The 12,809-nt window shown below is 43.0% G+C and overlaps 1 protein-coding gene across 8 annotated transcripts in view; it reads left to right on the forward strand.

Moving 5' to 3' along the window:
- The first annotated feature begins 3,819 nt into the window (after positions 1-3,819).
- The window catches only part of Zmym1 (zinc finger MYM-type containing 1), a 34,280-nt gene continuing 25,290 nt past the window's right edge, over positions 3,820-12,809 (forward strand). For 4 of the 8 annotated variants that reach the window (XR_007211560.1, XM_048350846.1, XM_048350853.1 and 1 more), the window contains exons 1-3: positions 5,306-5,699; positions 8,857-8,926; positions 10,070-10,238. Coding sequence is in view for 7 of the 8 variants with exons in the window: in XM_048350846.1 (XP_048206803.1) it covers positions 5,604-5,699; positions 8,857-8,926; positions 10,070-10,238 (335 nt within the window). In the remaining variant the exon portion in view is untranslated. The other 4 variants (XM_048350847.1, XM_048350850.1, XM_048350851.1 and 1 more) reach the window with 4 other exon arrangements.

A 12,809-nucleotide genomic window follows, 5' to 3' on the forward strand; every position in this document is an offset into this window, starting at 1 on the left:
TCCACCACTTTAGGCCACAGGTCCACATCCATTTTGTTTGTTTGCTGGTTAATTGGAGATAATCTCACAGGCATTCATGGCTTGGCTAGCTTTGCACTGCAACTCTCAGATCTCAGCCTCCTCAACAGCTAGCATTACAAGTTTGAGACACTAGTGTCTGGCTTATAATCAGAAAGTTTCTGACTGCAGAGTTGTGCACTTTGGAAGGCTGTGCCTAGGAGGAATTAACTACTTGTGTTGAAACTGAGCAGAGACTGCAAACTCCTCTTGAAATGTCAGCAGAGATTGAAACACCAGCAAAGCCTCAGAGTTGTAACCTCCATGCTGTGTTCCAATAGTAAAGGTTAAAAATGTGGGAGGATGGGCTGGGAATATGGCCTAGTGGCAAGAGTGCTTGCCTCCTACACATGAAGCTCCCTGTTCGATTCCCCAGCACCACATAGATGGAAAACGGCCAGAAGGGGCGCTGTGGCTCAGGTGGCAGAGTGCTAGCCTTGAGCGGGAAGAAGCCAGGGACGGTGCTCAAGCCCTGAGTCCAAGGCCCAGGACTGGCCAAAAAAAAAAAAAAAAAAAAAAAAAAAAAGTGGGAGGATGTAAGGCTGAACCTGAAAGGCCTACAGGTTTATGGTCATTCATAATTCAATATCCTATGTTCATGGCAGAAAAATAAATAAAATTTACACATCTCTAACTTCATTGCCCTCAGGCTCAATGACTTGTGAAGATACTTCCACTTGGAACTGGCCAGTCAGACTCTGGAAAGGAGTATGAGGGAAGAAGATGCAGCCTGCCTGTGATGGATGGACTAATCTACCAAACCGGAGAAACTAAATTCCTAATCACTCCCTAAGCCAGTGAGGCCAATATAGTGGAGAGAGGGAGAGGGAGAATAGGCCCCAACCAATAACCTTGAAAGCAAGAAAGGCACGAAAAGCAAAGCACAGGAAGAACCTTTTAGAACAGGGAGACTTTACTCCATGAAGTCTGGTTGTAATATTTGAAATTTAACCAGTATAAGTCATATAATAGCATCAAGGATCGGGGATGTAAATTAGCATGCATGAGGACCTGTGTTCAGTCTCCAGCACAGTTAAAAAAATAGCTTAAAAAATCACATGATCCTTGAATTCAAGCCTCAGTACCAGTGGCACAAAATAAAAGCCACATGATTATATCAGTTGAAACAGAAAAGGCACTTGTTAAAATTCAATGCCCATTGAGGATTTTCAGAAAAGGGAAAAATTCAACCTGATAAGGGATGTGTCAACACAAACCTATAACTAACATGATACCTAAAGGCAAAAGGCTGAGGCTTATCCCCCTAACAATTAATTACAAGGCCAGAATGTCCAATTTCACCACTAATATTTAGCACTACAATGCAAGTCCTAATCTGTACAAAACAGAAATAAATAGACAAAACACTGCTGTCCAGCATGAGTGTACACACCTGTAATCTCAGCACTCTGAAGGCTGAGGCTGGAGTATCAGTTAAAGGCCAGACTACACAGGGAGTTCTAGAGCAACTAGGTCTGCATGGTGAGACCTTTTCTCAAAAACAAAACAAGATGAAATATTGGAGGGGAACAAACTACTTATTAGATGAAATGATGCATTTTTAATTACCACTGCCATTTGCAGTAGCTTAATATTTGAAATATATATCTATATAGAGAGAGAGCTAAAACCTATTGTGTTACATGCTAAAGACCACAAAACACTAGAGAAATTTTAAGAAAAAAACCAAACCACAAAAATCTCAGAATGTTTGCAGCTATAAACCAACTGATTCAAAAAAAAGGTTATACTGGGCTAGGGATGTGGCTTAGTGGTAAAGCACTGGCTTTGCATGCATGAAGCCCTAGATGCCATTCCTCAATAGCACATAAGCAGAAAAAGCACTGCAGCACAAGTGGTAGAGTGCTCGCCTAGAATAAAAGCTCAGGGACAGTGCATATATATATATATATATATATATATATATATTATTTATTTATTTATTTATTTATCGTCAGTCCTGGGCCTTGGACTCAGAGCCTGAGCACTGTCTCTGGCTTCTTTTTTGCTCAAGGCTAGCACTCTGCCACTTGAGCCACAGCACCACTTCTGGCTGTTTTCTATATATGTGGTGCTGAGGAATTGAACCCAGGGCTTCATGTATATGAGGCAAGCACTCTTGCCACTAGGCCATATTCCCAGTCCCCAATATATATACACTGGCCTGGCTGTGGTAGTTCAGGCCTTGTAATCCTAGATAGTGTTAGCACTTCCCCAGGCTCAGGTCCTCAGCTCCTCCCAGTAGCCCCCAGACCCACCCATACCTAAACTCCCTGTCCCAGAGCTATAATGGGCCACTCCTACTCACCATTAAGACCTACCTACCTCCCCTCTAGCTCCAGAGAAGCTGCCACCTGGATAAGGTGCAGGTGCCATGTTGCTCCCTTTCCCGTGGGAGATTTGGCTCCACTCATAAAACCTCCTTATGAACCTTCCTCTCCTGTCTGTGACTATCTCCGCATGGCCCCCTGGGATGGCTGGGACCTATCCTTTCACTCAGGAGACTGAGATCTGAGAATTTTGGTTCCAAGCTGGCAGGGCAAGAAATGTCTGTGGAACTCTTCAATTACCCATCAAAACTCTAGAAGTGAAGGTCTGGCTCAAGTGATGGAGCACTAGCATTCATAGAAGAAAAACTAAGCCCGAGCTCAGGATCCTGAGTTCAAGCCCTAGTACCGGAACAAATGAAATTTTAGCCAAGCACCAGTGGCGTGCGCCTGTAATCCTAGCTACTTATCTGAGGATCACAATTCGATGCCAGCTCAGGCAAGAAAGTCCAAGTCCATGAGATTCTTACATCCAATCAACTACCAAGGAAGCTGGGGGTGGAGCTGTGGCTCAAGTGGTGAAGAGCGCCAGCCCATCCTTGACTTTGCTTTTACTTTTTTTTTTTTTTGCCAGTCCTGGAGCTTGGACTCAGGGCCTGAGCACTGTCCCTGGCTTCTTTTTTGCTCAAGGCTAGCACTCTGCCACTTGAGCCACAGCGCCCCTTCTGACCATTTTCTATACATGGGGTGCTGGGGAATCGAACCCAGGGCTTCATGCACGCCAGGCGAGCACTGCACCGCTAGCTAAGCCCCATTCCCAACCTATCTGTTCCTTTTTTTGTGGGTGCTGAAAGTGTCAATGTACTAATTTAAATATGCCATATATATGTGTGTATATATATATATATATATATTTCTTTTTGCCACATAGTTTCCAGGACTCTTCTTTTTAATATACTGAAAAGGTCTCCCAAATGGAAGAAGTCCCTGGTCAGCCAGGTAAATGGCCTGGGAATGTGCAATCTGCCTGACGCCATCACCTGCCTGTGCTGAAGGCCCTACAACTAACCACGGTTTGGAGGACGCGAGAACTGGCTTCACAGGGGCGGTCCAATCTCTTCTCTAGCAAGTGGTGGAATCTGAGCGCCCAGCAAAAGTGCTGAGTCACGGCGACTCCCCATGTTTTTGTTTTCCTCCTAGGAGGATTCAACCTCGGCGGGCAACTACCTATAGCTTGTCAATCATGTGGGCCTTGCGCGCTGAAAACCTTTTTCCGGCCCCCCTCCCACCTAGCCCAGCCAGAAGTGCTGAGTCACGGTGACTCTGCACTTTCCTTGCCGGACTCGAAGTTGGCGGGCAATTCCAGACCACGTCAATCACATGGACTGAACGCCTCTTTTCCGCCCCCTCTCGCACACCCTAGCCTATCACAACCTAGGGAGGCGGAGCCGCGCCAGGCCTGCTGCCTTTGCGCATGCTCCGTCGCAAAGGAGGTTGGGAAGGGGCGGGGCCTATTGAACCGTTCCTAGGCGAAGAACTTTGGATTTCTTCCCATTTGGCGAGCGTCCTGGGGAAGAGTCCGTAAGCTTTACTGTGGCTCCGTTTTCGTTTTGTTTTGTTGGTTTCTTTTTCTCTCGGGCGCGTTACCGGGAGGGGCAGAGGCCGGGTGTCTCCTCTAGGAGAGAGGTTCAGTGCCGGGTGGTGGAGCATCTAGAAACAGTCCTGAATGCGGGTTATGGTTCTTTGAGTTCGAAAATGCCGCGGGAGATCCGCAGGCTGGTCGGAGGTCCGCACTCTGGTCCTCTGTCTGGGGGAGGGGGTGGGTTTCCGTGCCGTTACTGGAGCTTGAACTCGGCCTCCCTCGCCTACCGGCAGGGCCTCTTCCAGTTGAGCCGTACCTGCTGTGCAGCCTTTTTGCTGGTTAATTGAAGCATTTCTATCCGGTCTCATCCTCCCTCAGCATCTAGGAGTTGAAAAACGGAGCCTGGGGATCTTGGATTTGTCGCGGCTTCCCCACTTCCTTCCCATCAGCTAGTGTAGTCGCTAGTTGCTCATGTGTCGTAACTAGGCTGCCTTTGATGGGAAGGAGAATGTATGTGTGTTTCTAAAGCACTTACCTGGTAATACCTGCGTCTGGAAACTTTTTTTTTAACTTGGAGGTGGTTCACGCCGGTAATCCCAGTACCAGGAGGCTGAGACCATAGGACTGAGTTGGATCCCCACAGCGTCAGTTTCCCAAGGGTTGGAATTAGGAAAGGCCCTCAGAATAAATAAGCGGAAAGGCAGAGGTGAGGTGTTAGGTGACTGCATTAAGAAGACATATATATTTTTATATACTTATGTGTGTGTATATATATATATATATTTGAGAAGGCTTTATTATTTCCTAAGGATTGTAGATTAAACATCAACTTGCAAGGGGTTGGGGTTGTAGTTTGATAACACTTCTTAGTCTGTACATAGTTTTAGCTTCAATCTCCAGAGGTGCAAAAACGAATTTTTAATATTGGTGGCTTTAGTCCAGGATTGGGAGAATAGGAAGAAAAAAAAAGTGATAGCTACACATGCAGTGGTGCACTCTGTAGTACCCGGACTACATAGGAAGATTTCATTCCCCTTCCCACCCCCCCAAAAAAAATTTAAATATTGAGAAATAAAAGAAACGATTCTGTGAAGGCACTTTGATGTCAACTTGTCTAAAGACCTTTCTGTAGTTCATAAAATTAACCTGTTTTAAAAAAGAATAGTCTGGGCCCCAGTGGCCGACTTTGTCACCCTAGCTATTCATGAAACAGAAATCTAAAGATAAAGGTAGCAAGTCACTTCAGGCAGGAAAGTTTGAGGCTTTTATCTAATTAACCAGCAAAAAGTTGGAAGAGGTGTGGTTCAAGTGGTACAGCACTGGCTGCGCTTTTAGAAAAAGCTAGAGTGTTCAAGCCCCTGAGTTCAAACTGCCATACTTTGAAGTGGTCATCCATGGCTCATACCTGTAATCCTAGTTGCTCTAGATGCTTAGATCTGAGGATTGAAGTTTGAAGCCAGCCTGAGCAAAGGGCTAAAACTCTTAACTCCAATTACACATTAAAATGCTGGAATTGGAGCTGTGACTCAAGTGATACAGTGTACCTTTGAGCACAGAACCTCAGGGAGAAATACCCAGGCCCTCAGTTCAAGTCCCAAGACCAGCACAAAAAAATGTAAATCTGTTCGCCAGTATTTTAGGAACCTGAGAAGATCATTAATTTGTACCTGGAGTATCTCTTTGCATCATATACTAAAATGAAAGAATCACCACTGGAAGATGAGTGTGACAAAGCAATGGCACTACAGCTGGAGCAGCTAGATAAAATTGAGACAGGAACCAACAGTGCTCAGGTAAATATTTTACCTTATTCTAGAGTAACACTTCATTACCCATTTTAGTTACAAAAGTATAACTTATTGGTTATTAAAAAATCCTTATCTACACACACACATCTCACCCCACCCCCAAGTAGTTCAATAGAAGGTGTATGTTGGTTGTTTGATTTTTCGATACAGGGTAGTCGTACCTTGGCTTCACACTCTTCTTCCTGCTGCCTCAGATTATAGGTATACACTACATGCCCGCCAGGTAATGTTTTCTAAGTGCCAAGTGTCTGCAAGGACGTGATGTGATTGAAGAGAATGTTTGGTAGATAAAATGATAGGTTAGTGTTAATACATATTGTGTAGTTAACACTTAAACTTGAAATACAAATAATTACAGTAAGCACATCTTACTCATAAGTTTATCACATGTGATTTTGACCAATCATATATAAAATAATTTTAAATTTCTTTACTCCTTAGGCCACTCAGTTAATGCAGAGGATTACAGTGGTCTTTAAATTGTGTTCCTTTTGAATCTTGTATACTGTAATTTTTGTTATTATTAATTAGATGAGTATTTACTTTTATTGCTAATCTGGGGACTTGAACTCAGTGTAGGCACTGTTCCTGAACTTTTTGGCTCAAGGTTAGAACTCTGCCACTGATATACAGCTTTGGGTGGTTGATTAGAGGTAAGAATCTCAATTTCCTTCCTGGACTGCCTTCAAACCATCATCAGATTTTATTTTCCTGAGTAACTAAGATTACAGGTATGCCCTAGCTACTGTTTAAACTTAAATATCATAATTCTTTTTGTCCGAATTAGGTCCCGTCCCCTCTCCGCCCCCCCCCCCCCCACCCATGGTGTTGGATATTGAATTTAGGGCTTTTTGCGGGGGAGTCATGGGTCTTTACCCTGGGAGCTGTCCCTGAGCTTTTCTGCTCAAGACTCTTATCACTTTGAGTCATAGCTCCACTTTTGGTTTTCTGGTGTTTAATTGGAGATGAGTCTCATGGACAGACCCAAGCTGGCTTTGAACCGAGATCCTCACATCTCAGTTTCCTGAGTAGCTAGGATTACAGTCATGGGCCACCAGTGCCCTGTGTAGTTGGTTTTTGAAAGTTTTAAGAGTCTTAAGGTAGATCACATGCTAGAGAACCTGTAAAGAGTAAACAAACTCAAGCTGTTTCTACTGCGGTTAAGCCCAGAAGCAGGGGCATGTACCTGTAATCTATTGGGGAGGGTGAGACAACAGGCTTTTGAGCCCAGGAGTTCTGGATCATACTAGGCAACATAGATTCCCCCATCTCTGTTTTGTATGTGTGTGATTCATGGTAGATCAATATTTAGTGTGATTCCATTGATTTGGAGATACTGGTGAATGCGGTATATTTAGGAATTAACTTACTTTCAAGCATGCATCAAATTTAGGCTTAGTTGCCATGAAATTGCCTACTGAATAGCACAATCCAACAATTCTGAACTAAGCCCTTTTTTTCCCCTTTTGAGACAGGGTCTCTGTGTAACCCCAGCTGTTTTTGAACTGATCCTCTTGCCTCAGCTTGCAGGTTCTGGGGTAATCACATCCAACTAGATAGCAGTTAGCTGTTTATGATGAGAACAAGTAGGGAAAATAAGTATTTCTCCTGTCAGTACTGGCAGTTAAGTAAGAATTAACAAGAGGCTGTTTTTGTTCCTACTCTGCAGCACTTGACCCCAACCAAACCAAAATTAAAAATAGAAAAACAAACTATCTGACCACCTCAGAAATTGGGATTATATTTTTAAAAAGGGATTTCCCCAAATAGATCAGATCCAATTAGCATGATAGCAGACTTCTCCCTACCCAATCCATATAGCAAAAGGTAACTTTTTTCCCAGTCCTGGGGCTTGAACTCAGGGCCTGAGCACTGTCCCTGGCTTCTCTTTGCTCAAGGCTAGCACCCTACTACTTGAGCCACAGCGCCACATCTGGCTTTTTTCTATATATGTGGTGCTGTGGAATCGAACCTAAGGCTTCATGTATATGAGTCAAGCACTCTACCACTAGACCATATTCCCAGCCCAGCAAAAGGTAACTTGAAGTGGGGAGGTACGGTGACCACACTTTTACTGGAGAAAGATCAGACCAGTCTATATAGCAAGCTTCTATCCCCAGATAAAGATAATTTGGTTTTAACCCATCACTTACTTTTCTGTTCAGTCTGCACTTTACAAGGAAAATAATATTGAAAGGATTAATTCGTTTGTTTGGCTTGCTTGGGTTTTGTGCCAGTATTAGGGCTTGAACTCCAGAGTCTGCTGTTACATGGCTTTATCCTCTCCAGACTAGCAGTCTACCACTTGAGCCACTCCTTGTTCATTCTGTAATCCTTCTGTCTATAAATCCAACCTCTGCTTTACTCACTGAAACACTTTCATGGACTAAAATGTGTCCAATTCTAGAATTAAAATGACATGAATGGAATGTTTTTGAGTCCTGCAATATAGGAATAAAACCAGATAGGAAGTAGAGTTTATATAGTAAGGTAACAAAGAGTTCATTTAACAAACAGCAAGTAAAGATCTATCAGAGGAATGAGCAGTCAGGATCAGAAAACTGATTTATATTGCAACTTACATTTCTCTCTTCAGGAAATTTGTCAGATCATAAAGGTGCGTTTGGCCTGGCTATCTTGCTTTTTTTCCCTCAAAAAATAAAGCCAATTTGCTGCATGTTGGGGGTTCAGACCTGTAATCCTAGTTTACACAGGAGGCTTGGATGGGAGGATTGTGGTTAAGAGCCAGACTAAGAAAGAAAGTCCATGACACTCTTATCTCCAATTAACTATCAGTAAAAGCTGGAATTGGAGCTATGGCTCAAGCGGTATGGTGCTACCCTTAAGGCAGAAAAGCTAAGGGACTGCACCCAAGCCGAGTTCAAGCCCCAGAACTGGCACAAAATAAAGCCAAGTAAATGACTGTAGATTTGTCCTTTTTTGACACAGGAGCTGTTGACAAAGACCTAAAGTCACATTGGGATAAATGTGAAAAATTGGTATTATCAGACACAGACTACAAAAAGGATATGCTAACTTTGGCTCAGTTCACTTGTACAATTTATGGAACAATCGCATGATTTATCACTGTCAATGGAATGACTCAAATACACTACATTAATCACTTTTTAATTTCTTTTAGGAATCTTGTCAATCCCAGCAACACAGAACTCAGGAGAGTGAGCTGAAAAACACAACATTTTCAGACAATGGTAATTAAATTATCAATAGTATAGTCAGTTCTACATTTTTGTATGTGTATCGTACTGGTTATGGAGCTTAAACTTAGGTTCTGGGTGCTGTCCTTTAGCTTTTTTTGCTCAAGGCTAGTGCTTTTACCCCTTGAGCCACAGCTTCACTTCTAGATTTTATGGTGGTTAGTTGGAAATAAGTGTGTCATGGACTTTCCTGCCCAGGCTGACTTTGAACTGTGATCCTTGGATCTCTGCCTCCTGAGTACCTAGGATTACAAATGTGAGCCACCAACTCCCAATTTGTTCTACATTTTAAAAACATCTTTTATCCAGGTACTATAGCTTATACCTGTAATCCTACTTACTCAGAAATCTTGAGATATGAGAATTCTGTTTCATAGTCAGCTGGGACAGAAAAATCTGAGATTCTTTTGTCCATCCAATCCCAGCCCCCCTCCCCCCCAAAAAAATTACAAGTGGAGGCATGTATCAGCCAGCTTTGAGCAAAATGCTAAAGGACAGTACCTAGGTCTGCATGAAGGGTCAGGCTTTTTTTTTTTTTTTTTTTGGCCAGTCCTGGGCTTTGGACTCAGGGCCTGAGCACTGTCCCTGGCTTCTTCCCGCTCAAGGCTAGCACTCTGCCACTTGAGCCACAGCGCCGCTTCTGGCCGTTTTCTGTATATGTGGTGCTGGGGAATCGAACCTAGGGCCTCGTGTATCCGAGGCAGGCACTCTTGCCACTAGGCTATATACCCAGCCCCAAGGGTCAGGCTTTTTGTCCAAGAAAAATAACTTCTGAAAGAAAATGAGGGGATTTTTTTCGGGGGGGCAGGGTGGGTGTTGGTCAAAAGGCTTGAACTCTGTCTGGGTACAGCAGGTTTCTCAGCTCAAGTCTAACGCTCTACCACTTGAGCCACAGTGCCATTTCTGTTTTTCTGGTGGCTAATTGAAGATAAGAGTCTTGTGGACTTTCCTGCCCTTGGCTGGCTTTGAACCGTAATCCTCAGATCTCAGCCTCCTGACTGACTAGCTAGAATTACAGGCATGAGCCACCCTCCCCTGGCTTTCTTCCACTTTTAATACCTTCACAGTGACTAAATCATCAGGTTTCTCTAGTACCGTCTGGCATGAATAAAATGCTACTTTCTGTTTAAACCACAGCTATTCAAGTTTCCTGCTCTGGTTGTAAAAAAATCCTCCAGATGGGGCAAACTGCCTATCAGAGGAAAGGGTCTACTCAGCTTTTCTGCTCTACACTGTGCATCACTGAGTACATTTCATCTGCCAATCCTTCACTTCCTACCAAGAGAACTTGCTCAAACTGCTCAAAGTATGTACTTTTTACGTTGTTTTTTTATTTCTTTACATAGCTGTTGCTTGAAGTTTTGGTTGTAATTTTTTGTATTTTCATTTTTTGTTTTTCTTTTTAAATGTGATTTCCAACGTTTGTTTCTACTCTAATCAAAATTCCCTATAAATGAGATTATCGATATGGTTGTCGTATTCTCACTGTCGCACCTTGCACAAAAATAACCCTGCCGGGCTGGGGATATGGCCTAGTGGCAAGAGTGCTTGCCTCGTATACATGAGGCCCTGGGTTCAATTCCCCAGCACCACATATACAGGAAATGGCCAGAAGTGGCGCTGTGGCTCAAGTGGCAGAGTGCTAGCCTTGAGCAAAAAGAAGCCAGGGACAGTGCTCAGGCCCTGAGTCCAAGCCCCAGGACTGGCCAAAAAAAAACAAAAAACAAAAAACCCTGCCTATGTTAGTGTGTCTTTCAAGGTTATATTTCTTGTAGTAGTATGTCTCTCATAAGGTAGTAAATAAGCCAGCACTAGTAGCTGACATAAAGCTACTCAGGCAGCTGAGACCTAGAGCATCCAGATTTGAAGCCAGCAATGACAGAAAAGACATACTCTAGCAAAATGTCAGGTGTGTGAAAAAGCCAAGCAAGAGAGCACTAGGCCCTGAGTTCAAGCCCCAGTATGGGTACACACACAAAATTATTGGGAGTCACTTAATTGTAGCTAATACAGGTACATGTATAATCTTTTCAAAGATTTCTGAGATGTTTTTGGGTCAGTGGCATTTTGGCCTTGAGTGTCCTATGCAAAAGGATAATTCTGGTTGTAGCACTCATGCAGAATTTGAAATGTTTCAGAACAAGAAAATACTTTAGGCTATCAGATTTGCTTAAGTTTCTTTCAAATAAGAATTTGTCTTGAATCAAATTGCTTACCTCATTCATGTAGACTTTTTGCTACTCAAATTATTACATCCAAGCATCACTTAAGAGCTTGTTAATGCAGAATCTCTAGGCTGGACAAACAGTATTATTTTGTATGATCAGATGCACACACAGGCATTGAACATTTGTGTTTCCCCTCCTTTGATGTTACTGTGTGTGATGCCAGCATCTTGTATAATTTAACATGTCCCTGTATTTTATTTATTTTTTTGCCAGTCCTGGGCCTTGGACTCAGGGCCTGAGCACTGTCCCTGGCTTCTTTTTGCTCAAGGCTAGCACTCTGCCACTTGAGCCATAGTGCCACTTCTGGCCATTTTCTATATATGTGGTGCTGGGGAATCGAACCCAGGGCTTCATGTAAACGAGGCAAGCACTCTTGCCACTAGGCCATATTCCCAGCCCTGTCCCTGTATTTTAGATCCAGCTTCTGCATATGGTTTACCTCACTTAACATGATATATTCAAGGCATATCCATTTCCCTGCAAATGACATTCTCTCTAATGACTGTATAAAATTCCATTGTAAATAGGTACCACATTTTTGGATCTCATCTACAGTGGGGCATCTGGGCTGCTTCCATAACGTGGCTATTTTGTGAATAGTGCAGCAGTGAACATAGTGAACATGGATGTGCAAGTGTCTTTATGATATCTTGGCTCCTGATGTTTTGGGTAGATGGCCAGGAGTGGTATGGCTGGGTCATAGGGAAGATCTATGTTTAATTTTCTGAGGATCCTCTGGACTGCTGTCCAGAGTGGTTGTACTAGTTGAACCAACAGTGCAGTAGGGTTCCTTTTCCCCACATTCCTGCCAACATTTGTTGTTGGAATTCACAATGTTGGCCAATCTAATGAGTGAGATGGAAACTCAAGAATTGTTTTGAGGGCTGGAATGTGGCTTATTGGTAGAGTGTTTGTCTAGCATGCATGAAGCCCCCAGTACCACATAAACAGAAAAAGGCAGAAGTGGTGCTGTGACTCAGTAGTAGAGTGCTGTCCTGGAGCAAAAAGGTCAGGGACAGTGCCCAAAGCCCTGAGTTCAATCCTGGGACTAGCAAAAAAAAAAAAAAAAAAAAAAGTTGTTTTGGTTTGTATTTTCTTTATGGCCAGGGATGATGAGCAATTCAATTCCCTTGAGTGTTTCTTTGCCATTCTTTTTCTTCTGAAAAGTCTCTCCTTAGGTCCATTGCCCATTTTAATGACTGGTTTGTTAGCTTTGGATGAAGTTGATGTCTTGAGCTCCTTGTATACGGAGACAACAAATGGGTGGATTTTGGTTTTTGATCCAGTCTTCTACTCTGTGTCTTGGTTGAGATGAGCCCATTAATGATTAACATTATGATGGAGAAATGTTTCCTGTCATTTAGTTGTCTTCCTGTAGCTTGCTTCTTTACTCTTGTGTTTATTAAGCTAATCTAAGTTTTTGCTCAATGCTATGTTTACTTGACTTTCTCTTCTTCAGATTGAATGTGCCTCCCTTTATTATCCTGTGTAGTGCTGGTTTTAGTGTTCATGAATTCCTTTAGTTTCTGTTTGTCATGAAAGGTTTTAGTTTCACCACCGGTTGTGAATGTTAGATCGAGTATACCAATTTGGGTTGGCAATTGTCCTTCAGAGCTTGAATTATACCACTCCAGGCTCTCCTTGCAGTG

This window comes from Perognathus longimembris, chromosome 7 (genome assembly GCF_023159225.1).
Source record: "Perognathus longimembris pacificus isolate PPM17 chromosome 7, ASM2315922v1, whole genome shotgun sequence".
NCBI classification, from domain to species: Eukaryota; Metazoa; Chordata; class Mammalia; order Rodentia; family Heteromyidae; genus Perognathus; species Perognathus longimembris.